The sequence below is a fragment of the Bombus flavifrons genome, chromosome 9 (assembly GCF_040668555.2).
Source record: "Bombus flavifrons isolate JBK064 chromosome 9, iyBomFlav1_principal, whole genome shotgun sequence".
Taxonomy (NCBI): domain Eukaryota; kingdom Metazoa; phylum Arthropoda; class Insecta; order Hymenoptera; family Apidae; genus Bombus; species Bombus flavifrons.
The window spans coordinates 12,125,163-12,150,623 of record NC_138450.1 but is presented as its reverse complement, the minus strand read 5'-3'; the positions used below and the strand labels follow the sequence as shown (position 1 = coordinate 12,150,623).

At 35.8% G+C, this 25,461-nt stretch overlaps 2 protein-coding genes across 7 annotated transcripts in view; both read right to left on the bottom strand.

Moving 5' to 3' along the window:
- Window positions 1-326: 326 nt before the first annotated feature.
- On the bottom strand, window positions 327-12,858 carry LOC138183412 (sortilin-related receptor). The gene is made up of 11 exons (XM_069120287.1): window positions 12,595-12,858; window positions 10,276-10,542; window positions 9,976-10,137; window positions 9,632-9,895; window positions 9,277-9,542; window positions 4,939-9,197; window positions 4,608-4,861; window positions 3,985-4,462; window positions 3,457-3,666; window positions 3,221-3,341; window positions 327-3,000 (listed from the first exon to the last, which is right to left on the bottom strand). Exons 1-10 carry the CDS (start codon window positions 12,853-12,855, stop codon window positions 3,280-3,282), a joined length of 6,483 nt encoding a protein of 2,160 aa, XP_068976388.1. The 5' UTR covers window positions 12,856-12,858; the 3' UTR covers window positions 327-3,000; window positions 3,221-3,279.
- Window positions 12,859-15,554: 2,696 nt separating this feature from the next.
- beta-Spec (spectrin beta chain) overlaps window positions 15,555-25,461 on the bottom strand; it is a 38,656-nt gene continuing 28,749 nt past the window's right edge. For 2 of the 6 annotated variants that reach the window (XM_069120281.1, XM_069120282.1), the window contains 5 exons: window positions 25,133-25,231; window positions 21,611-21,766; window positions 20,585-20,852; window positions 20,215-20,397; window positions 15,555-17,021 (listed from right to left, as the gene is read on the bottom strand). In XM_069120281.1, coding sequence (XP_068976382.1) covers window positions 17,018-17,021; window positions 20,215-20,397; window positions 20,585-20,852; window positions 21,611-21,766; window positions 25,133-25,231 — 710 coding nt within the window. In that variant the 3' untranslated portion in view covers window positions 15,555-17,017. The remainder of the gene's footprint in view (window positions 17,022-20,214; window positions 20,398-20,584; window positions 20,853-21,610; window positions 21,767-25,132; window positions 25,232-25,461) is intronic. The other 4 variants (XM_069120283.1, XM_069120284.1, XM_069120285.1 and 1 more) reach the window with 2 other exon arrangements.

Genomic DNA, 25,461 nt, shown 5'->3' with positions numbered 1-25,461 from the left:
TTAATTTAGTTGAGATATTAAGACGCAGAACGATTTTAATTATTGTTAATGATGACTGTTAAAAACATAGTAAGAAATGTATACAGTAAAAGAGTTCTTAATATTCGAATACAAATAGCAATTTTTTAATAATTTCTTTTCTCCGTCAGTGTATTTTAAATTGTCCGTTCTATTGGAAATAAAAAAGAAAAGAAATGAACGGTGATTGCCACGTTTAAAAATTGACAACGTCAAATTTTCACGTCTTTTAGAATTTAATATCATCCTTTGTTTACTTCGGATGGAAAGGAATAATGGTATAAAATTAATAAAGATTATGATAATCATATGCCTTAAATTCATTTATTTACACGCAAATATATTATATGTATACGGATAGATATTTATATATTATGTATATATCACTGTTATATTCCTATATAACCCTTGAGATTTACACGTACAACCTACGTTTCTTTCGACATCCTCGCTCTCCACTCTTTTGTTTCGCGTCACGTATGTTATCGCAGCAAACGAACGAGAACAAAATTTGCTGGAATCCTTTTTCTTGTTTTAATCTCGAAGCACTCGATCCGGCAATCTTTCGTCGTTTTACACAGTGATATATGTTTTTTTGTCTTTTTATTTAATTGTCTTTTATTGTTGCTTAGAAAAGCTTGATCGATCACCGAACGAATATCATAGCCAAGACGGATAATATAAAAAAGATCGAGAATATCTCTTTCAAAAATGACACGTATTCGAAAAGGCCATGGCTGTAAAATCATTTCGCAAACTCGATAAAGGCTAACAATAGCGAGTTTAGAATATAAAATATTGTCGTGTTACGATTACGAAAATTTTCAGAACAGTGCACTTGAGATTAATGTAAACGGACCTCGATTAACACAAACCTTGATTTTTGTGTGTTTACAATAGATAGAATGGATCTTGATAGTATTGCTAGAACACTTCTTGTTCACATGGACCTAAGTGATGACGAGTAGCTTATTCCACGTGTTTCGCGTCTTGTCTCTGTTGAGCATTAAATCATCAAAGAATCGTTTGAGATAAGATTCAATGCAAAGTCTTCTTGTAAAATGATCTGAGAGAATTTCGTAAAAGAATTCTGCACAGGATGTGAAAAGAGGTAATGTTAAATCTATTAAATCTTCATAGTACTACTAAGATTGAAAAATATTAAATTAATGTTAAATTTCATATTAATATTGTTATTGATACTATAATATTAACAATACTATAATATTATTAATGATATCATGCTTCATAAAAATAAGATTACTACTTGTTAAAAAATATAACGATGAAATTATCGATTTAATAATGCTGTTCACTACTGATTTCTTAATTTCTAAACTACCTTCTTCCAACACTCTGTGCACCAGACAAAAGTCGATCTTAATCTCACTTCTGACAAATTATACAGTGTTCACAGATTCATTTCATTGGAATAAAATATGAGATTTACTTAAGACAACCTCGAAAATTTAAAAAATGACAAGCTTGCGTGCTTATTACTAAACCTTCGGCTTCATCGCGTAAAAAAGCCGAACATGTTTTTAAGATACATATTTTCTCTCTTCTCTCACACTTTCTCTCTCTCTCTCTCTCTCTCTCTCGCTCTCTCTCTCTCTCTCTCTCTCTTTCTCTCTTTTTAACTGATCGAGTAACAAGTATTCGTTATTTACAAATCTATGATAGCACAGGTAATTTCATAATCGTGCTACCATGACTTCCGTTTACATAACATCTCCTCTAAAAAAAATAGTTAAAAATAAGCAGCACATATTTCGAGTTTCACATGCATCTAATAGTGCCATCTATAACCCTGCCTGCCTTGTAACGATCCAAACTGGCTTCTCTTTACTTCTTTTTCTTTCTTTTCATCGGACTATAGCGACCAAATGGAGTATATGAGTTACATTAAAGTCACAATCATTTAAAAGTAAATGATTCTCAATCACAAATTTTTTTTATGCAAAGACACAACCATTTTTATTCTTATTCTTTTCGTCTCTCTATTTTTTGTCTTTTCTATCGCTAACGGAACTTTCACCATCGTCACAAGCTTTTGTCCTGACTGTTTTGTAAACGTATACGATCATATTATATTAGTCATCACTATGAACAAGCTCATTCGTGTTAACGTCGTGTGTATACAAAGAGAAGAAAAAGGATTTATTACAAAACAGCGGAGCTAATAACGAGTATTTCAAATGCGAAAGTAGCCTCTGATTTTGTTACATAGTTGCTGTATGATTTCGTTATAAAAGTAGCCTCTAATTTTCTGACATTAATTGCTGTATAATGGGACAAAATATTTTGCGTTGATTGAGAGACTGGAACTCCGCGTTTTAGAAAACGAGCCTTACACAATGTTATATCATAAAAAATAAAGAAAAGTAATGCAAACCGTATAATAAAAGCATTGATCAAATCATGAAACGATTTTCTCTCATTATACATATAGTACAAATCCAATAGTAAACGTCATATATGGCATCTTTCGAAAAAGCTTAAAATTGTTGGGCAGTTGGTACAAAATATTTCCGATATATACAAATTCTCTTTCATTTTTTTCTACCTCTTTCTCGTCATTTCTTACTCTCACATCTTTTCGTCTTACCTTTATATAGATATTAAACAAACAACAGTTCCCATCTTTATCTTACGGCCCACCGGTATGACGTAAACTTAATCATCCGTATACTTAATCAAATCTATGTATATAACATGTACACGTATAATAGTACTCTACAAACAGAGGGTCATGTGATATTTTTTTCTCACGTTATAGTCACAAACCTTTCATGTAAGTGTTCCGAAGAGCTCTCGATCAATCTTGGTTTACTTTCTACGAGTATAGTATTGTGTACATGTGTGTGTATATGTGTGTGTATGTCAGTCTTGAGCCACTTTCATAAAAGCTTTCTACTTTTATGACCAGGTCGTCTCTTATCTCGAACTTTTTCGTATCAATAGTGTGTTGGCACATTTCTCCTAATATGTAATTATTATATATACTTATATTTTATATATATATGTATATATATATAATACGAATTCTATATATATATAAAATATATATTTATATATATATATATTTTATATATATATATATATATTTATATATATATATTTTTTATATATATATATAGTTTTATATATATATATATAAAATATATATTTTATATATATATATATAGAGGGCCTAATGTACCTGTTTATACTTCGTAGTGTGAGCGTGTTATGTTGTTATGTGTGATACTTTTCGCGAGCTTATGCTATTACTAATGGCTCATCATCGGAGAAGCCTCGGATCACGGGACTGTCTTCTTCTTCTGAAATTACAAAAAATTCGTCATTTTGAAAATCTTACATTTTCTTGGATAAATATTATCAACAATTTAAATTATACTGCATTAACTTATACTGTTAAATGGATTGTAGACTCACCTAAGCCGTCTGTGGTACCGGGGAAGGTGGCCTGCCCACGTCTAGTATCGTAGTGGCTATTAGCAAATTGCGTGAAACTATTGGGTAATCTTCTGTGTCTAATGATAAAGTATGCCAACCCAGATCCCAAAGCAAAGATCAGGAAAAAAGTTGTTATCGCATACGAAATAATGTTAGCCGTATCTATAGTCACTGGTAACGATGATACTTCTAAAAAGATTAATTTCTTATTAATTACACTAAATTGCTTAAAATTAAATTAATTAAATTAATATTTGTTAGATAATTTTTTGGTAATTATATAATAACAGTGACACCTCGCCGATATTGAATAAGTCATTTAAAATATGATAATGATATGAAATGAATATATTACAAACCGAATACAGCAACATATTTTGACACGCAGCGAAATCGGTGAGGTGTCCCATATTTTAAATATCGCATTTTTTAAACTTGTATATAAAAGTAAAATTTACGGTAATTTGTTATTAGAATCAACGACTATAACTATATTCAGATAATTACCCGCGCTATGTACGGTGCTAAACACTTCGCTCAGAGGACTCTGGTAGCCCTCCTCAGTGACTAAACGAATAGCAAACGAGTAAATGGTATCCGGTTTTACATCTTTGTATATGTACGGTGGCTGATCGCTTTTATATATCTTGGCGATCGAATCGTTCATTACGTGTGATCCTTCCACCACCAAAACCTCGTAATGATACTTCTCGTCTCTCATAGCATCTGGTAAATCGTGTTCTTGCCAGTAAACAACAAAGCGCTGCTCGTCATACAGAACCTTCACTTGATGAGGAGGTGGAATGTCTGGTGCCGTGTAGAAAACCGGTTGACTGGGTAGAGCGTTCTCGACATCCGTGGATATCGTTATTTGATACTTGCCGCCGTGTTTAATCGAGTTGAATGTATGCTTCATAACAGATTCGTTCGTTGCTGGCAAAGTCACTACAAAATGCTTTTTGAGCGTCGATTCTGTTACGGTGATCTGTAATTTTAAAAATAGTAACTTTTAAACAAACGAATACTTAGGTAGTTTCTCCAAATTAATTTTACGATATAGCAAGAATATTCTTTCAGTTCCAGGGAAAGATATAATGCAATAATTCATATCGTTGAAATTTCTTATTCACCGTATATCTAATTGGCTCGTCGATGTTAGGACAACTTGCGCTCCAGGAAATAATTATGGTATCAAGTCTCTCTGTTGGAGTAACTTTTAGTTTCTTTGGCGGAGCCCGTTGATTGAAATGTGTGAATACCGAGACTGGTTGACTCAATGGCCCAGCGCCATAATCTCCGTTCACGCCCACCGCAAACACGTAAGACTCACAGGCTTCCAGTTCTTTGATAGTCGCTGACAGGTTTGTCGTTAAATACCTATATTCTGAAAATACAGTTAATTTTCAACTAATGAATCAAATAATTGCCGATCGTTCCATGTTTACATTACAAGGCTATTACTTTGGAAAAATTCCTTCATTTTCACTGCATAATGAATTCCATACTGCCACTTAATTTTCCTGGTGCTTTTGGGCGGATCCCAAGTAAGCTTTACCGACGTTCCGTGCGGTTTCACTAATTGCGCAACCAGGTTCGTGACAGTCGGTAAAGGAGTGCCCTCCGTGGTCGCAGTAACAGTCTTTGTCTTGCCAACGTAGTTCTTCCTCTTGGCACCGACTTCAAAACTATACATAGTTCCTGGAGCCAGTTTCAGTATCTCCACGCGATTCTCCGTCTTGATAGTCGGCGGCAGTACAGGGTATTTCGTCGGACCTCTCGGAGTAATGACATAGGAAACATCTTTCATCTTCTTCCATGACAGAGTCACTGAGTGATTGGTGACCGCCTCCACTTTAAGATCCTCGATATTGTCGATATTAGTGGATCCATCAAAGATTAAAGTTGCCACGTTAGACGAGGCAGACTCTCGTTCCTTATTCTTTGCTATTACCCAGAATGAATAATTCTTTCCTGCCTCGAATGGCATGTCTAATAAAGCGGAAGTCTTTTGCCTGAAGAACCGTACAGGTGGTATAGGTGGCGTTACGAATCCTTCGTAACCGGTAATAGGTCCATTCGGATGCAGAGGTGGTTTCCAGGTGACCTCTACAGTGGTTCCATTTTTTTGAGTCACGGTGACGTTCCAAGGTTCTGATGGGACACCTTCACCCGTTGTGGCGATTAAATATTTGGCTGGCGGGAATGACGTGGTTTGCCCCTTTATTCTAACGTGAACTGTCATGTTGTAACGAGTATATGGTTTAAGATTGTTAAATTGATACTCCATTTCTTCGATCCAGTGACTAGCATTGGTCCAATTCGCTCCAGGTACAGCGTACGCTATCGAAGGTAGAAACTCGAAGCTGACGTTGGTGGGCAATGGCATCCACCAATATAAGAACAAACTGGTAGCAGTGACCGATCGCTCGTCCACTCCCATCACAAGCACCTGGTAAACACGGGAACTATTCTTCTCGCAATTGCTCTCGTCGAAACCATCTACGCAATCTTGTTTACCATCGCAGTACGATGCCAGAGGGAAGCATCGTATCTCGTCGCAGGGGAACAAACCAAAGAAACAAGATGGCGTGGCTGCCGGGCTGGAATGTTGTTCCCCGGAGCAACCTAACTCGTCACTACCATCTGGACATTCCTCCACGCCGTTACAAACGCTCCTTATGGGAATACATGCACCGTCCATACGACACGTGAATTGATCCTCTCTGCAGGAAGGCTGGTCACTGTCGCCACAATGCAGTTCATCCTCACCGGAAGTACAATCACTGGAGCCATCGCAAACCCACGAATCTTGTATACAATCGCCATTTAAGCACTGGAACTGATGTTCCCGACAGACCTTAGCCTGTTCCGTAGGATATACCACCGTCCATTCCTCAACATCCTCGTTACCACAACCCATTTCATCCGAGTCGTCTCCACAGTCGTCTACGCTGTCACATTTCCACCAGTATGGCACGCACTTCTTGTTATTACACATAAACATCCAATTATTGCAAGGGCTGTTAGGGAGAATTGGTGCCAATGACGGTGGTTGCTGAGTGGTACAGTTAACCTCGTCAGACCCATCGGCGCAGTCTTTGTCCCCGTCGCAAAGCCATGAACTGTATATGCAACGATATTTAGTATGCGACACATTGCACGTGAACTGCCACTGTTCGCAGACCATCTCGCTACATTCATTCTCGTCTTCTCCGTTTTCACAGTCTGGTTCACCATCGCATTTCCAACTGGCTGGTATACAACTTCCATCCTTTTTGCATAGGAACTCGTCGGATCTACATGTGCCGGGGAATATCTTCTTGCTGCAGTTCTTCTCATCGGAACCGTCTCGGCAATCGTTCTCATTGTCGCAGCGCCATCTGTGTGATATGCATCTACCGTTTGCGCACCTGAACTGTGATTCCGTACATTGTGGATAGTTGCAATTCATTTCGTCTTTACCATCCTTACAGTCGTGATCGAAGTCGCAGACCCAGTGCTTCGAGATACATCTGTTGTCATCACACTCAAAGTTTGGCGTACACGTGGTGTGTTGTGACGTGCAACCGAGCTCGTCCGAATTGTCACCACAATCATTGTCCCGATCACACCGCCACGATGATGGAATACATACGTCATTAGCGCAAGCGAATTGATTTGGGGCACACGTACTGGCTACTCTGGGACACGTGGAATTGGCGAACGGGGTGATTCCTCCTGGGCACATACACTTGCCATCGATCATTTCCATTCCATCAGGACAAAGGCAGACATAACCACCATGAGGTGCTCCGACACAAATGTGCGAGCAAGTATTATTAACGCAAGCGTTGGTGCCTTGCTGAATGCTGTGCGCGAATACTTTGAGGTCCATCAGACCAGGCAATTGACCTATGATAGAAGTGATGCCGAAACCATGATCTTTATCTGCAACGAATATCATAGATTGCTTCCAATCATCCCAATACATGTTGTCCTTGAATACTGCTATAGCGAACGGATGTGACACTTTGTCACTTCTAGAGATCACTTTCTTGAATTTCTTTCCATCGAAGTCGCTAGATCCGATGTAATCCTGCCTGGCGTCCACCCAGTAGATCCGTTCTGCTATGTGATCGATAGTTATTCCATTTGGCCATTCGACGTTTGGTTCCACAAACAGTCTCTTCACATCCGTTCCATCCAGATTGGCTCTCGATACAGAAGCATTTCCCGGAGCCCAATCGGTCCAAAACATATACCCATTCATTGGATGAACAGCTATTCCCCTGGGTTTCTGCAAGTTGTTGGGTCCTAGGATGGTCCTTCGCATTCTTCCCATGGTAGAAATGTCTGTCCTGATCACCTGAATCCTCATTTTAACGCCATCAACGATATACAGAAGATTAGAGACCCAATCGAGAGCCATTCCTTCTATGGAACTTAAATCGGTTTCTACTAGAATTTCGGGAAAACTTACACCATCTTGGAAACATTGTCTACCCACAGTGTCGTTGACAATATCCGCCCAGTACAGACAATTGTTTCTCATGTCGAACTCGATCGCTATAACGTTCTTTAAATCGTGAATAGGTAGTGTTACCAATTTCTCGTCTAATAAATTGATTCGCGAAATATGCTCACGTTGAGCTACCAATAAGAATCCAGGTTTTTCCTGTATAGGGCATGGAATCTCGTCCGGCTCGAAATTTCGCGCTAAACCACCTATGCATTCATCATCGGCTATCTTTACATAACCCTTTGTTCGATTATAAAATGCGCCAGGTTCACAGGTATTCGGTACAGCATAAGGGTCATAGAGAGTCATGGTTTTATCTCTGATACAGTGATAAGGCATTCCAGTTCGTACGAAGCCAAAGTCGCATTGATAATCGTTAATATCGCATCCGCATATTTCCGTCTTTATTGGTCGATCATAATCCATCCCCGTGTAACAATTAGCTTTCAATGCTCTTCTTTGATAGACCTCTTTCCGGCCTAACACGCAAGCCATCACCGGTTCATCCGTACTCGTCGGCGACCAGAATTTAAAATCATCCTTGGTACAATCTCTTTCGAACACGTTCCTCAGATCAACCTTGATTATTAGCCACTGATGCTGGCCACTACCTGAACCGAACATCGTGAAAACTGTAGTATTTTCCCCTGGTTCGGTCATCAGTCCGTATACGCGCAACATTTTCTGATTGAATTCGTACGACTGCCAGGTCTCCCCTTCGTCAATAGAGTAAGAAATGTCTCTGGTTTCTCCGCGTGACTTGAAGTACTTAACGGCTACCAACAGACCACCATGGTCTCCCATGTTAAAAAAGTAGTAGTCCTTGAGGACCTGTTTCCATGTAAGGCCAGCATCTCTCGATACATACAGAGCAGGATGACCTTTGAGATTTGGCCCTATCACTCCTGTAGCCATTATAATACCAGGAGCAGACTTCGAACTCATAATAGATACCGATCTTGTCACGGGATATAGCTGACTGAAACGTTGGCTCAACTGCAACGAACAATTTTTACCGCAGTGTATGTAGAAACCTTCGTGATTGGCAGCAGGTGGTTTTATACTGTTCCATGTCGCACCATGATCGAATGTTATCACGGAAACTAAATGCTCGAGTCCAATAGATCCTGATGTTGGTGCTCCTTTTACTTGCGACGCTATATAAATGCCGCGGAGACCTTCTACTTTATACAGATCGGTAAATGTTTCATCCGCTACGTCACTGGAAAAAATCACATACGAATTGGTCATTCTTTCCTTATCCTTCTAATTGTTTGCTTGAAATAAGTTGAGATAATTACTTTAACCAACTGTCTTTCCAGGTACTGTTCGGGAAAAACGTAAAAATTCCCTCGAGAGATAATATGAACGTAGCCATCTTCTCATCTATAATTTCTGATATATAAAGATTGACATGCGTTTCATCGTGAGAAGCCGTAACAAAAACTCTGTTATGTGAAACATCGACGACATGATAATTCTTAATTGGCAAAGGCGTATTAAACTCGGCCTTGACGAAGCTAAAGTTCTTGTAAGATACGAAAAGATCCAGATGTTCCGTTCCGTTCTGCGAAGCAAAAATTTTGTTTATTCTCAATGTATATCTGGTCAAGATATATACCGGATAAAATTTTATAAGCTTGATTTATTACGTGCCTTTATTTTCTTTGAAGTAGCAAATCTATAGTCTCCTCTAATTTGAAAATCTTCCACTTCTGAGATAATCACTGTCGATGGTCCGATTAAGCGAGTCACTGAGTCTTTTAGCAAATTATTCTGCAAATCAATCTGGTAAACGGTGTTTCTTCCATCAGAATGCATGCGTTCGATTATCAAAGCCGGTGCAGGCGACCAAAAGAATGCTTTTACGTAAGGACGCAATATCATCCATGTGAAACCAGTGTTCGATGATAACCATAGCTGAAACCAATATAATAGAAGCATAGGAATCATTTTTCTAAACTGAAAATTACTTTTAATGGAAGAGTATCAAAACTTACATTGGGCACAGGACTGACTTTGTCCAAAGCAAGGACAATATCAACGTCCATTTCATAAAACGAGATTTCACTAGGATGAAACCGTACTCGCACCTTATTTATCATTTCTCCATTATCTGGTGTAATGAAAAGTAACTTGTGCGTACTGTCCACAAAGATACACTGGAAAAAAACATTGAATCATGTTAAAACGATAAAATGAGTGAAATGAAAATTAAATTAGAATAATAATAAAATAATTATGAGCTCTTCAACTATAAATGAAAATTAGAAGATAATACTAATGAAATATGAGCTTACAAATCTGTAATATTTTGGATGATTGGTAAACTTGTCCAGGGTAGCATACTGATCATCTCCAATTCGAAATTTTTCAGTTATATTGACAAACGTGTCACCATAATTATAACTTATATACACAGCACTAGGATTAGTAGGTGTTGGAGCTGTGCTGCTCTGCAATTTCATCACTGGTGTACTGTCCCTCGCCAAGCATATTATCACATTGGATCTTTCTCCTACCCAGTGAACTATCAACTGTTGATGGGAATCATTTAAAGCATTGATCTGCGGGGAAAAGAAAAAGTTGAAACATTAATTCTAAACGTGAAGTTATCAGAGATATCATCGGTCACAACATAGATAAAGATATGGATAAGCTGAAAAGTACAAGTAAGATATGGAGGAAAACATTGCACTAACTTGTTTGTATACATACGTTGATTTATATAAATATAAAAAAATATAGTACAAAATTTTTTCTCCACTCAGTGAAGATTGAATGAAGGTCAAATGTATTAGATATTGCACTTCATGGAAAATGTTTACGTACTCCTTACTGTGAAAATACATACAGGAAAATTTTTACGATGTAACGATTCTAATAATGAACCATAGATTACCTAATATATTAGCATGACGTGATAGACAAGCGGTGAATATCGTTAATTTACTACGACGAATTGTACAATAAAATTTTGAACCATAGAGATATCGTCAGCTCGCATCGTAAGCTCTAAAATGTACGAAGCAATTTTTTATTTTTCTCTTCCCCCGGTCTTAAATAACTTCAAGGATTTCTGCAGTGTGATTACATTACACATGTGAAAAAAAGTGAAAGGAATTTCTGAAAAATCGTTGGCAATATTTATTCACTAATTTAACATCTATTCTGTACATATTACTTATCATAAAATATTATTTTCCTGCGAAGAAAATATTTGTTTAACTTCATTTTGAAATAATTTCAATTAACATAAATAATTAATATAATGAATTATGTATTAGAACATATATAAATATAAAAAGAATGTTACTTTTCCTTTTTTCAATTCATTAGAAAATTCCAGATTAGAAACCTCGGGTTTTATTATAATTGTTATTCTGTTAAGTAATTGAATCCCTAGATGGAGTTCCTGGTAAAAGATAAATACGTAATACAAATTCGTGTTTTTAATTCATACATAATTAAAAAGTATTTATAGATATTGAAATTTTAGCTGCTAATACGAGTGACTAATGCTGTAAGCTTTGTTTATATAGTTTAATTTATCAATTTAAGTGACTAATATAATACATATGTATTCTTTTGTTGTCATCCACTCAAATACTTTAGTCTGTAATCTTACTTTGGATTTAAGTGCATTCGCTGAAATGACACGTATTACCTATGAGTAACTGACACACGCTGCTTATACACTATGTATCATCAGAACATTTCATATTTGTTAATATAAATGTCTGTCCTTGAGGGAAAATAAAACTGCGCTGTTTCATTTTATTTATCACGCCGTATATTTCGTGAAAACATTTCGAATAGGTTTTACGTAAAACATACAAAAAATAGTTTCGAGAAAAGAAGTCAAAGTACACTTCTATCGAATTCAATAATTATCGAATACGATAAGACGAGCCACTACAAACAAAGAAAAAAGATTGCGACCAATTGTAATAACAATGATTTCTACGATTTCGATTTAGCTAAATATAGAGCGCTACTAGGTATTCTTTTCGTCGGACAACCTTATTTCCAATTCATGAGCACACAATATGATAAATATGAAACATGTCATTGATTTCAATTGGAGTAATTCGTCAGTAGGCACTGTTCGTTCAGCTGACACGATGCAAGACGAACAAAAGACCGTGGTTTTTCGATAACAAACACTGGAGTGCTTTATTTGAAATATGGGTTTCGGTCGATCGCTAAAAAGGAAATAGAAAAATGAAAAATGGAGGAAAAAGATGAGAATCCATGGCAGAAAATAAAGGAGACGGATAGAGCGGTTACTGACCTCTGCGTGTCAATAACAGAACAACCATGACGCGTTACTCCGTTTCGTCAAGATTGATTAAATTTAGTCCGGAAGGGACATAATACGGCAATTACGTTCTCCGCTGTTGAAAGCACAAAGGCAGCGCTATGTATGCCGGCCTTATTAGCTGCCGCATAAAATTCTAAAAACGCACCTTATCGGCGAGTAACAAGTATGCACAAGGAATGATAAGAGAACAAAAACAACCTAACTTATGCGGGAAATAAATCGATGGCATTGCCGATGCGCGAACTGGATCAAAAGAAACAGATCGTTGGTAAAATATTAAAATATAATATCGTACCTTCGTTGTGATGTTTGGATTGTTATTTGGAAATAGCGGAAGATCCCTGCGCGTTCGACTAGCTGACGTTTCCCTGACATCGGAATAATCATCCCGATTTATGACAAGAGGCTGCCTATAACCATAAGATTCATAGTCCTCGGTAATGTGAAGGGTTTTCGCTTTTTCACCGAATCTCTGTCCGTTATTAAAACTCGTTAACAACATAAAATGCAAAATAAATGCGGAATAATAGAAGACCGAAGTCGTCCGGCCGGCCATCTTGCTCAGACTGACTTTCTTTAATCATGGCATGTACAAATATATATAACTAGATATACAGGGTGTCTCGAGCAACTGGACCAGACTATAATTCTGAAATGATGGAGGGTAGAAAAAAAGTTTCATTAGGTAAAATTAAGTATTTTCGAGTGAATCTGAACCTGATGTAAGTATTTACACATCTATTGTGAAAGTTGAGTAGTTTTGAAAACTGTAAGGTTATCCCTATTTTTTAAAATGGAACTTAAAGTTTTGTATATTTTAGTCGATAAGTTTGTTTTATTCCGTATAAAGAGTGTATTATATTAGTTGTGTATAATATAATTATCTTAAAAAATATTTCGTTTCAGTTTCATGAAATTTATCATATGAAAGAGAAGGAAATAAATTAGAATAAATGTAAGGTTACTGCGTCACATCTTTCCTTGTCATTTGTACAGTCAGTTCTGCACTTCAGGATTAAAGTTAAAATGTTTTCTAAGCTAATAAATTTTCGACGTAAGCATCATAATATTCTCTAAAAAATTTTTCTATCCTCTAGCGGGTCAGAGTTGTAGTTTGACCTCGTTGCATGAAACACCTTATATATACGTATATATATATTATATATTACGACAATGTGTGTATTTATGTAGAGTATATCAAGATGAAGAACTGCATGTCTAATACAATGTGTCTTAACGCGCATGCGCGTTTCGTCATTTGTATATTTATCTTTACACAGAATAATCTCGAAAGTTTTTGCAAGATAAAAATTCATAATATTAAATTAAGGTAAAAATTAGAAAAAAAAGTAATATCTTCAAGTTCTTTTAAATTTTGTACAATTCCAACTTCTGTATAATAAATAAAACCTGCAATAAGGAAGATGTCGCGCATTGAAGACGCAACCATACCTCGTGACGATTATTGATTGCGTTTTGGAACACGCTTAAGTTTAAATTGTTTGGTAACAATTTTTAAAAATCATTGGAGATATTGTTAACGCACTATTTTGAATAACAACAGTATTTTTATCAATGCATCTAATTTGTGTAAATTAATAAATATAATAGTTATATTCAAAATAATTACAATTACAAACAATTAAAACGAAATTAAGACACTCGTAAAGTTTACTGGCTACAAACTAATATTATTCAAATATAAATTGGAGCATAATTGTCAACGTAGTTATGAATGGGAAAAAAGGTTCGTAATAAAATTGAAAGTCATCATTGGGGAAGTAAGTACTTTTATCGGTGACTCTCAAATGTATGTAATAATAAAACTACATTAGATAATGACTATCATTTCCTGGCGACACCATCAAGGTCTCCCTCTGCTCTCGGCACATCTATTCAAGCAGAGCGTATGATTAAAAAGAAGTTTTTTTGCATTTCTAATTACTAAATACGTAAATAGAATACGAAATATATGAACAGCGAATAATAAAATTTCTGTCATATTTTCAACTATGCCAATAATTTTGTAACTTTGTACTTCATAAAAAATTTATCTTACGAAAACAACAAATTTTTAAAGTTGAAATTGACCCAAACAAAGATACAAAGATTTAAAGCATATACTGTCTAAGATAAAATGGTATTATAAAATTATAATCTTGCCTTCCTTCTTATCTTATTAATCTCTAATCTAAAAATGTTATCAGGATTCATGGACGAGGATGGAAATATTCTTAGGATTTCGTACAACTATAATTATTAGATAGTTTTACAATTATTATATATTTTCTATTATAATCATTTTTATTTCTTATAATTTACTGTTCTTCGTTATCTCGTATTTATATATATATATATATATATTTATATTTATATATAAAACACATAGCTATGAAATATTAAGTTGTGTGTAGTGTAGCAATGCGACTCCAAATAGTTTAAAAAATATCCACTAAATGCACATGCATTAAACTAGAAAAAAGCGAACAGTGTCATCGATTTCATTGTATGTTTCTTTCTTCTTTTGATTAAGATCGTTAATTACTGCGTTTCGTTCTTCTTGCCTAGGCGTATACTGCGTTACTCATGATCGTATGTACAAATTAGTAAAGCGCACAGTACAATATATAGTAAAAAAGATGAGACGTTTTACAAACGTATTCCCAACATGTGCTACTCAGAGGTATCATCGAGAGAAATATGATTATTACCACGTCAAGAAAAAGTGCATTCCAAGAAAAATGGAACAAGTCGACGTCGATTGAAATGAGTCGCATTGTAAATGGACAACATCTGAACAGAAAAGAGGGCGAGAGCTTTTAGTAAAAATGAATAGTTCTTAAATAATCGTCACTGAAAAAGATGGTCAAAAACGCGGTTCTTAAGTTTCGACCTTAAACGATTCTTACACTCTATATGAAACAAAAACCAACCGTGATAAATATCTAAAAATGTCAAAAGATAAGACAAAAGGAAAATAATAAAGAATACGAAAGTTAACAATCGCGTAAATCGCAACGTGAATATGATATCGGTTAGTATCAAGCGAGACGCTTCAAATGGAATCGATACCATTCCCGATTCTTCTCGTTGATAAAAGCTCGCTTGATAAAAACTGCATCTCACACGCAGAAACATGTATAAAGAACAATTAAATATTATCTCTTCGTTATATTCTTAATTCCGTCGAATCGTGATATTTTGGGATCGTATATAAGAGGAAACTCTTTAAATTATTAAACAATGTGTGTTCCATTTCTTTTTTTTTATAATCCTCCAATGCGTATTCCCTTAGGGCGTAGCATATATTTAACAATTTTTTAAAAGCTAATTTATATTTATATTTATATATAATATTTATATATTTATTTATATATTTATATATGTATCATGTCCCAAGTTAGTGTGCCGCTTAAATATATATATGGCAGTCATCGAAACGCAAACGAATCGTTTGCGGAGAAACGCGAAATTAAAAAAAAGAGGTGCTGGGCGAGAGAAAGTGTATATACCGGTGTACAGACCTTACAAATGAACACGTGCATCGATTGAGCTGCTTAAACAGATAAAACAGGGCAGATATCATGAATTAAAGAACAACGTTCCTTTCCTTCTTAAGACGAGAGCAACAACGCGTATCAAGTTACTGCACAAGCTCTAATAAGAGTTTCTTCTAAAATAGAAACATTATAGCACTCTAAGCTGATACAAATTTTTATCTATGTAGTATAAAAATGGCTAGAAGATACTTTTCAATTAAACGAGAGTTATATCTCATAAGGCATTGCTTCTCGAGTTCCTCTTCAACAGCGAACGTCTGTTCAAAAATGGCATTTACGCGACTCGTAGAAACATAGAAAATTGTTCGAAGCAATATTAGCAAATACATACTGTAAAAAATAGATCACTTATCGAGCTACGTTTCACTGCTGTTATTCGATTCGTTACGTGTCATTGCTTGAAAATGTGATCTACTGGCTTATGCTGAACAGTCTGAATTAATTTTATAATCGAATTCTTATCTGACTTATAATATGCAGAACTTTTGCAGTAACTGATATCAACTATGATATCAACTAAATATTACAGACAAACGAAGGATCGCCTTGGCTACATTGTAAAATAATATCAAAACGCAAGATACGCCCACGTATTAAATTACAAAATCTAAAACTTGTACTCAGTTCACTATGCGAGTATGCGAGAAAGATGGGCAATCAATTTTGACAATTAATATCCATGTTCAAGTAAACTCGATCACGCTAACGTGGGACATCGAATGTTTGTGTATGTTTGTGTGTCACTTCTCAACTAGCGATATATTGCAAAGTGTCCGAAAATTCCTTGAAGAAACTAAAAAAAACGCAATTAAAGACTTCAAATGGCCTACACGCGCGTGAAATGTTTTAAATACATACAGACAGCTGCTTAAATATTTTCTATTAGTTTCTTTTTTTTTTCTTCGTGATGAATAGTTATCGAAGATGGTAGGCATTTTTCGTAAAATCGACACGGGTCTTATAATAAGTCGAGTCTTCCTTCGATTTTGTTTCTTTCTCGTTTTTTTTTCCAAACACCATGTCCGCGTGTATGTCTCCTAATTCTTACAATCAGCGCTGCCTTTTTATTTATTTGTTAACCACGTAGAGCGACGAAACATTTCTTTTAAACTGTGTGTGTTGTGCTGAGCGGCTTATACCGAACTTCACTGCTCCAGTTTAGCTGAAAATTGGCAAACAAAGCAAACATTAAATTAAAAAATGTTAACGCGTATTACGTAGAAGGCATGTGTGCGTAGTGTTTCTTTGGAAAACAATGGTAATTTCTTATCCACGAGGCGTAGAGCTAAATTAGTCTTATTTCTCTTTCTATAGTTCATAAAATTGTCAATAAAAACAAATTCTTAAACAACTTTTTAAGATTTCTATAAATTGAAATGAAAAAGAAAAAATACATATATCAAGATTTAAGTTTCCTTTTAAACTAGCAAACTTCATCTAAAAAGATATTCCTTAAATAACATTTAGAATATTATTACATATTTTTTCGATAGTAAACTAAAGTATACAAAATTAAAGATCGTACCGCTCTAGCCTCTTTAAAATTTAATACGCATGATATTGAGCAAGAATGCGTATCAAGTATCCATAAGGAAATATAGCGCAGCCTGTTTTTTACCTTTCCACTTTTTTAAATGTTTAATCTTCAAATCTGCTTTGAAATATAATTGCATTTGATTTCAATATTTCGCCTAATACACATAATTTTTAAATAGTAAAATGGACAGGTTGAAACAGGTCACCCTGTATATATGGGAATAATAATACTACGTCTCAAAATATCTTTTAATGCTGCTAAATGAGTGCTATAACACTATCTGTCAAGGTTTGACATGAGCAAGTACGGATACTACACACAAATCTGGGCAATTAAAGTACATATGCACGAATCAGCTCTATCATTTAGGAGCTGCACGCGTTTATGTAAGTCGCGTGTACAGCCAAAATTTACCTCCAACAGTAGAAGGCAACAGTGTCATATCTTACTGATAACCAGGATGATTTCTCTGAAAGTATTTTCTTTTTTTTCCGACCAGCAAAGAAGCGTGAACAAATGATATAATATGTATGATGACATAACGAAGCAATGACAAAAGGATGGCAGCAATATAATCCAACAATGATATACAATAAATCATGTGTGTCTACGCATATATATAATAATAACAATACATTATACTAGAGCGAACGAAAGAAATGTTTCATGAAAAAGCAATGAAAAATGCTGATAAAAAGCGCCTGTGAACTGAGCTTTGTTTGGTGACATGATTAAAATGATTGTGTTTCATATTCTCTTCCTCTTGTTTTTTCCCGAATGAGACAAAATTTGACTCGTACATTTCATATATTCGGTTTTCATGTCTGGAAATGTTTTGTCGCTAAAGTACAGCTGCTCGCTTAGGGATGACAATCATCCATCGCAATTCGTTGATCCGCTGTCGTTACACTTTGTGAAATTAAAACTATCCTTTGCTGAAATACGATATTTTTCATTTTTTAATTTGCGTTCTAGTTTCTCATTTGGTCTTCTATAATCCATACACGTTTATATCCAAATGACATTTATCGACTTTGCTAAATTATATAATTTATATAATTATAAAATTCTAGAACCTTCAAATAGAATAACTTCAGAATTTACTAATGCCGGAACATGTAACTTGGTAAATCTTTTTAGCACTCAATTATGCATAGCTTCGCTAGATTCTATAGATAGAGAGTAGCATTTTTCACAGAATCAATAGTGTTTGCAAAAAGTAAAGTAAAAATTAACACTCCCTTTTTATGTCAAATTTTTACTTCACTTCAAATTGCTAACGTATCTGTCTCAAAATTAATAAATGCTATCATTCGAAAGAATATATACTGCATCTCATAACTATAAGACCAGCCCAAGATTCTCAATTTTTATATAGGTACAACGCTAAATCTAATTAGAAGCATATAAAAGCAAACAGAAGTTATAAAAATTATAAAAGAAGAACTTATAGAAATTATTGTTACAGTTTCATTTTATTTTACCTTAATTTCAATTCTTTATAGTAAAATATTCTGTTACGCTGGTTCTATAGTTAGTCCCCATTTTTAGCGGACATACCGTACAAAAATTGAAAACTTTGGGTGGTTTTATAATTATGGAGCACAGTATATATGTATAACGGATAACGAGTTATGACTGTAATTAGCGACTTGAACGTTATCTAAGGAACATTTTACGGTCGCGCATATGAAACACAGTTAAGCACCGCACGTACAGGTTCTCCTTTTTGTAGAGAACTTCGATTATAATATATATCATTCCGCATTCACAATTGGAAGAACATTCCTCTTGTACTTTTTCAGATATGCTAATTAAATGTAACCAAAAAAAAAAGAAAAAAAGGTGTAACAGAAGGATAGAGAAAAGAAAATTGGTAAACGATGATCAATGAAAATCGTGCAGTAGTACGACGGTAAAAATGATCTAATGATTATTTATGCGACTCACCGCAATCTCTCTAAATGTTGTTCCAATTGTGTACTGTTTTCTTACAGTTCATTGGTTTCACACTTTCTACTTTTTGGCTTTTCTAAAATATGATAAATGCAAAATGTGATCGAATGAAATGGAAAAATGTCTGCCAGCGTTAAACGTATACCGTGAGATGGTAATGACACGGGAAAACCTCGAATCTTTAGAACAATCGTGAATAATTCATCGGTCCGAGGTGATCACCTTGCCACTCGTATAACGATGATCAATGATATTTTGAAAACGAAGCAAAATATTTGTAAAATACCTACATTTTGGAACACGCTTTTTAACTGGAACTTTTAACCGGAGTTTTACTTAGCTCTCAGAAATGCACAGATGACGAGAAGCTAGCGAAAAATGAAGATTACTGAATGATTAATGCAAGAGAAAGGAAAAACATTAAAAAGTCCATAGTTAAACATACACACCCTGTAAATATGCTCCAATACGAGCAATTAACGATGCTTACTAACAATGATTCGCGTTAAAAATTGATACAGCAGTCGTAATGGACTCATAAAGGTAAAAGAAAGTGATTTGACAATCATCAGCATGAAGAACAGATGACACGGAAGATGGCATGAATAACGAGAAGTTTTTATAAAATTTTTAATCGATTTAAGAAGAAACGACGATTAAAGAAACGAAAATAATAGATTTGAACAACGAAGCGTTTAGCTAAAGATATTTCGTTTCCTATCGAATTCCATCAATCTTGTAGTCTTTTTATCTCTTTTTTTTTTACTTTACGTGATATGTTGGCGTTACGTATCTTCCCACGCGGTCATCCAGTCGCCTTTTTACCGAATTTTTTTTCAGATACTTCTAACGAGAGACTCACTTTTTCTTGAGAGTGAAGAAACTACGCCGCTTGGTCTCGGCTTGTGTAGGCGCGGGTAGAGTGTGCGCCCTAGACGTACCCGCACCTGATGTACCCTGTGCTGCTTGGTTCAACACGGTAACCCAGTCGTTCATTTCAGCATCGTCTTTAGCCTGGAATAGGAAGTCTGATCCGCTTTGTGACCTAAAAGATATGAAATTTTAATCGATACTTCTCTATCGTACTTATATTAAATTGTACGTTTATAATCACAGGAAGAAGAGAGCAGGATTTTCAACTTTTTCAAGCAAAATATGTATTTATCATATTATGTAATTTCTATGAATATATTGGCACTCTCTACCATATTGGGACTATAAGCAGAACTCACTTTACTCGGAAGACATGTTTCTTCTTAGTGTAATCGCTCGCCACAGTAATAGTCGCTCCTCTAAGGTCCAGAGGAGACTCTCCCTTGTACGGTTGATCAGGCGCTGCCTTGTATGATTTTTGGTCGGTATATACAAACAAGCTCTGTCCACGAACGACCATGTACACTTTGTGCCAGGACCGATTAGACGCCTTCTTCGTTGTGCTCTCCCATTCGTGCTTTCGTTGCAACACGCCCTCGAATTCATCATCGGTGGGACTTCGTTGTTCTGTAAAATCGGATTTAATTTAAAGTCAAACTGACAAACGACAGAAGATAAAAATAACTATACTACTTGGCGAATAGTATGCGAAGAGTTAAAGAGAAAAGAACGTAATCTACGTTACAACATCCAGTTTCCTTTCGAACGTGTAACACAACTGCAAACACAATTATACATTCATTGGGTGGAATCCATTTCAAGTAGGAAGACCTGAACAGTTAATCAGATAGACGTTATAAAACAATGCCGGAATGCAATCGAGATACCCAAACATGTACACGCATTCACCGTACAGCACCAATCGTAAACTTGATTCTGATCACGTATGATTAGAAGGATGCATACATTATTAATGTTTCCATAGCCCAGATTCCTAATGTTTCATTCAACATCCCTCGTACACGTATTCCAGACACACGTACACAATTCAGGAAATTAAGGAAACGCTTCCTGCGATCATCAATGAAGCTGGAATAGCAAAATGTTTAATAGTTGCTCGACGATATGAAAGTTTATCTTCCAGAGGCTCGTATCACTACCTAAATAAAATGTTAATTAATTTATTAATATATTTCGATCGATTATCAACTAGTGTTAATTCCATTAAGTTTACTTTGCTGTGACCGAACGTTTATTAAATTCATATCACTGTCAAGCGAATTTAAAGAGATATTAACGAGCTATCATCGTAATTAAAATGGTGGGTAGGCATAACGGTAGCAGAAAAACTCCAGTGTGCACGATGTTTGAATAGAATTGCTTACCGGAAATGCTGCGCTCATCGTCACTCACGCCACTTCGATCTAAACTCGGCGACTTGGCAGACTTTCTCCAGCGGAAACTCCTGAACGGCGACTTGCTGCGACTACGTTCCTTACGTCTTAAAGTACCAGACTCGGAACCGCTTCCACCTTTCGGAGCTTTTAACACGACACACGTAACACACGCCACGTTATTAACTACTTACATCGAGTCACATCGACAGCCTAGTTTTATTTTAGAATTGTGATCGAAGGAAAGTAAGGGACAGGAACGTTTGTTAAATTCGCATCGTTTTGCTGCACATGCAACGCATGCTCATGCGAGACTCACTTTATCCGGCAAGATACAAATTCTGGCAAAAATATGATCCGCTTTTGAAAATTAGATCCATCGAATCTTTTTTCAAACATGATTTTTTTTTATTATTATTATTAGAAAAAGAATCAGAAACTATGCAAAGCACAATCGACGAGTTTACGATAACAAGAACGAGGTTCCAATATTTAAATTGTATTTACTGCAAAATGATCGCGATATTATTAGAATGTTGCTCGATTGTGAATTGATAACACGTTCGAAAAAGCTATTTTATCTCTAATTGATTTTTGTCGGTTTATTTAAACTGTTTGTTACAGCGATCCTTCCAATCTTTTAATTTCACCGTTTCCCTACTTTGCCAGGTTTGCTAACTGCTGGACAATTTATTAAACAGGTTGGTGTTATTACTACTGAAGTAAAAAAAGATGATGACGATTTTTAATCAGAGAAATGAATCAAAGTCGACACGGGAAAGATATGATAATATTCGTTGTTGATACGTAATTCGTGATTGATTTGCTAACGTATCTGATTCGCAATGTTTCATCAAACCTTATCATATTTTTCCCTCGTAATATTAATTTGTAATTAATAATCTACTATGAAAGACATAACTCTAAAATTCTACAATTTTTCTATTTCCCTATATCTTGCGTATATTACAAAGTTATTGTATAAAGGTGTTATTGCTACGGAAATCTAGCGCTGAGAACAGGCTTTAACGTATTCCTTGAAAATCCTAAATCAATAACGACAGTTAATATACTGTACAAATGGCTCGTTCCCTCTTCGCAACGTTGTCTTTTAATAAGTTTTAACGTCGCATCAACGACGAGGTGAGGATTAGATTTTGTTGTGGAACATCGTGTTTTTCAGAAGGAAGGAAGAAACTTTCGAAATTTGTTTACCGTGACATTGACATTTTTATAGAGAAAATCTGCCAACTTTTGTTTTCGCTCTTGGAAACGATATTTGCCAATATTCGCGTTTATATAGAAAGAAATATCGATTTCATACGGCTATTAATTTCACTATAACGTACCATGATGACGACTTTCGACCCGTTTCTTAGAGGCAAAATAGAACAGAGCGACTTGTGTTGCGGCGAACAACCGCAAAAGCCGCATGAACCAAAAGTACACGTGGTACCAGCGCTATCCACTACAGCACCAGCCTGGTCAGGCATCGCGATAATTGACTTAAAAATGAAAGAGATATGCCTGAAAGATTACAAGGGAAAATATCTGATATTGCTCTTTTATCCCTACGATTTCACTTTTATCTGCCCTACGGAAATCATACAATTCAACGATCGTATCGAAGAATTCAATAAATTAGGTATACGCTACTCATCCCTTATTTTCTTTCCTTTACTTTTCTCTTTTAATTTCGTAATTGAAGATACAAATATATATATGTCGGGTTTACATTGGAATTAGGGTTAGGGGCGTGAAACGAATCTTCGTTTGGATTACACATTGTCGATAAGCAATAGAGAAGACATTGACTAGTGCAGATACGATCATTATAGAACTGGACAAGTAACCGTGGTAATTAGATACTCGAGAAACTAATGACAATGATCCTAGGTTCAATAACGAATCCGCGGTCGACGGGATGATGGATGAACGTGCTCACAAAATCTAAGTCGGACTCTTTGTTAAAACGTGGAATATCCACCGAGCGTACAGACGCTAAGTAAGTCGCTAATACGATCTCGCGAGAGAATGACTTTTCGTCAGGAAAAAAGGAGAGGAAAACTATGATGGGGTGTGTCTAAGGACACGAGATCATCGGATTCGTCGAGGATAGTCTTCGTTCAGAAAGTAAGGGAAATTGACGTTGCTGCTAATTGGTCAATCTCCATATCGGTGGTTAGAAAAAGATGCTAGCCGCCCTCCAGGGAACGTTGCTAGTGGGGGACGTCGTTCGTTGAAAAATAGGTCTCCTCTATCTTCTCGTAGTTGGGACAAAGACTGTTTGTTTGAAGGACTTTAGTTAGCTAAATCTTAAGATTTATAACGGGCCCTCAGGCTAGCTGAACATGTACTGCGGAGACGCATCGACATCTGGCAATCATCTTACTCGAAGAATAGGGTCTGCGTGTGACGAGCCACGGGACGGAGACCGTTGGAATGTTTACTATCGCGTGTCGTCAGAAATATTTCTTTTAAGGAGAGCTATAGAATTACTTCGTACCTTTGTTAGACAAAGCGTTCATCCTGTGACCGCGGCTACGTTCGGCGACTGGCTGTCGCCTCGAGCCCAAGCTTATTATCACAAATCTCGAACGAATACAATCGGATCGAAAGACGACAATTGTTTAATTATGCCTATGATAGAATCTAGATTACGGTATTAAGGGATTTTCCCGAGGTTCCAAAGGGAAGGCTCCGATGTCCTTTCATCCCCGACATATATAATTATACATTCATAAATTAAATATGTTACTCTGTTCGTTATCTTTTGCATCTCTTTACTTCGTACAATTATTATATAATACCAAGAAATTCAAATATTCAATTTCGCTTTAAATGACAAACAGGCTGCGAGGTAATTGCCATTTCTACGGATTCTCCGTACGCACATCTAGCATGGATCATTACACCCCGGAAGCAAGGTGGTCTGGGCGAAATGAAAATACCCTTTTTATCCGATAAGAATCAGAATATATCGAGAATGTACGGAGTACTGGATGAAAAAGAAGGAATATGCCTTAAGGGACTGTTCGTCATCGATAGAAACCAATTGATTCGACATATCGCGATCAGTGAGATTTCCATGTCTCGTTCTGTCGACGAGACTCTGAGGATCTTGGAGGCGTGTGAATTCATCGACGAATTTGGAGGCGTCTGTCCTGCGGGTCCAAGAGAGAAATTAAACGATACAAGCGACGAGATAAACTATTTTAGCACATAATCGTTAGATCGCCAATGTATATGCAAATTCGTATCTTTGTGAACGCCACTGAAGAAGCAGAGCTTTTCCAAGTTTAATCTTATTCAGAGGGAGATTCTTTATGTTTTGTACTTCTTTTTTTAATATTGGAATTAATTATTTTAATGCGATGAAATTCTGGAAAAGAATTCTTCGAGTATTATTAGACGACCTATTGATCTTTGGATTATAATTTTTAGTATGATATATTTTATAAGTTTTTTGTGAATGACAAATAAAGAAGACATTGATCCTTAAAATGGACTTACTTGTTGGACTAGACAGACCTTGCGAAGGTTTCAAGGGGGTGGTGGCAGGTGGTGTTGCTTCTCCTCGCATGGATAGACGTGCAGGTTTCTGAGCATGCACTATATACCATCACACCGATTATAACATGCTATACTTTGGAATCATATTATACTGAGAGTGAAGGCATCACTCTATGAAAGCAAAACATCTAACACGACCAACTAAACAATGCATTTTTCAAATTACTTGTTAAAATAAGCAAAGAACACTCCGAGAGATATAATGAATGATTGTTAAGCACTGTGGAATGAAACAAAGATGAAATAAGGATTTTAGATCACGACGGATC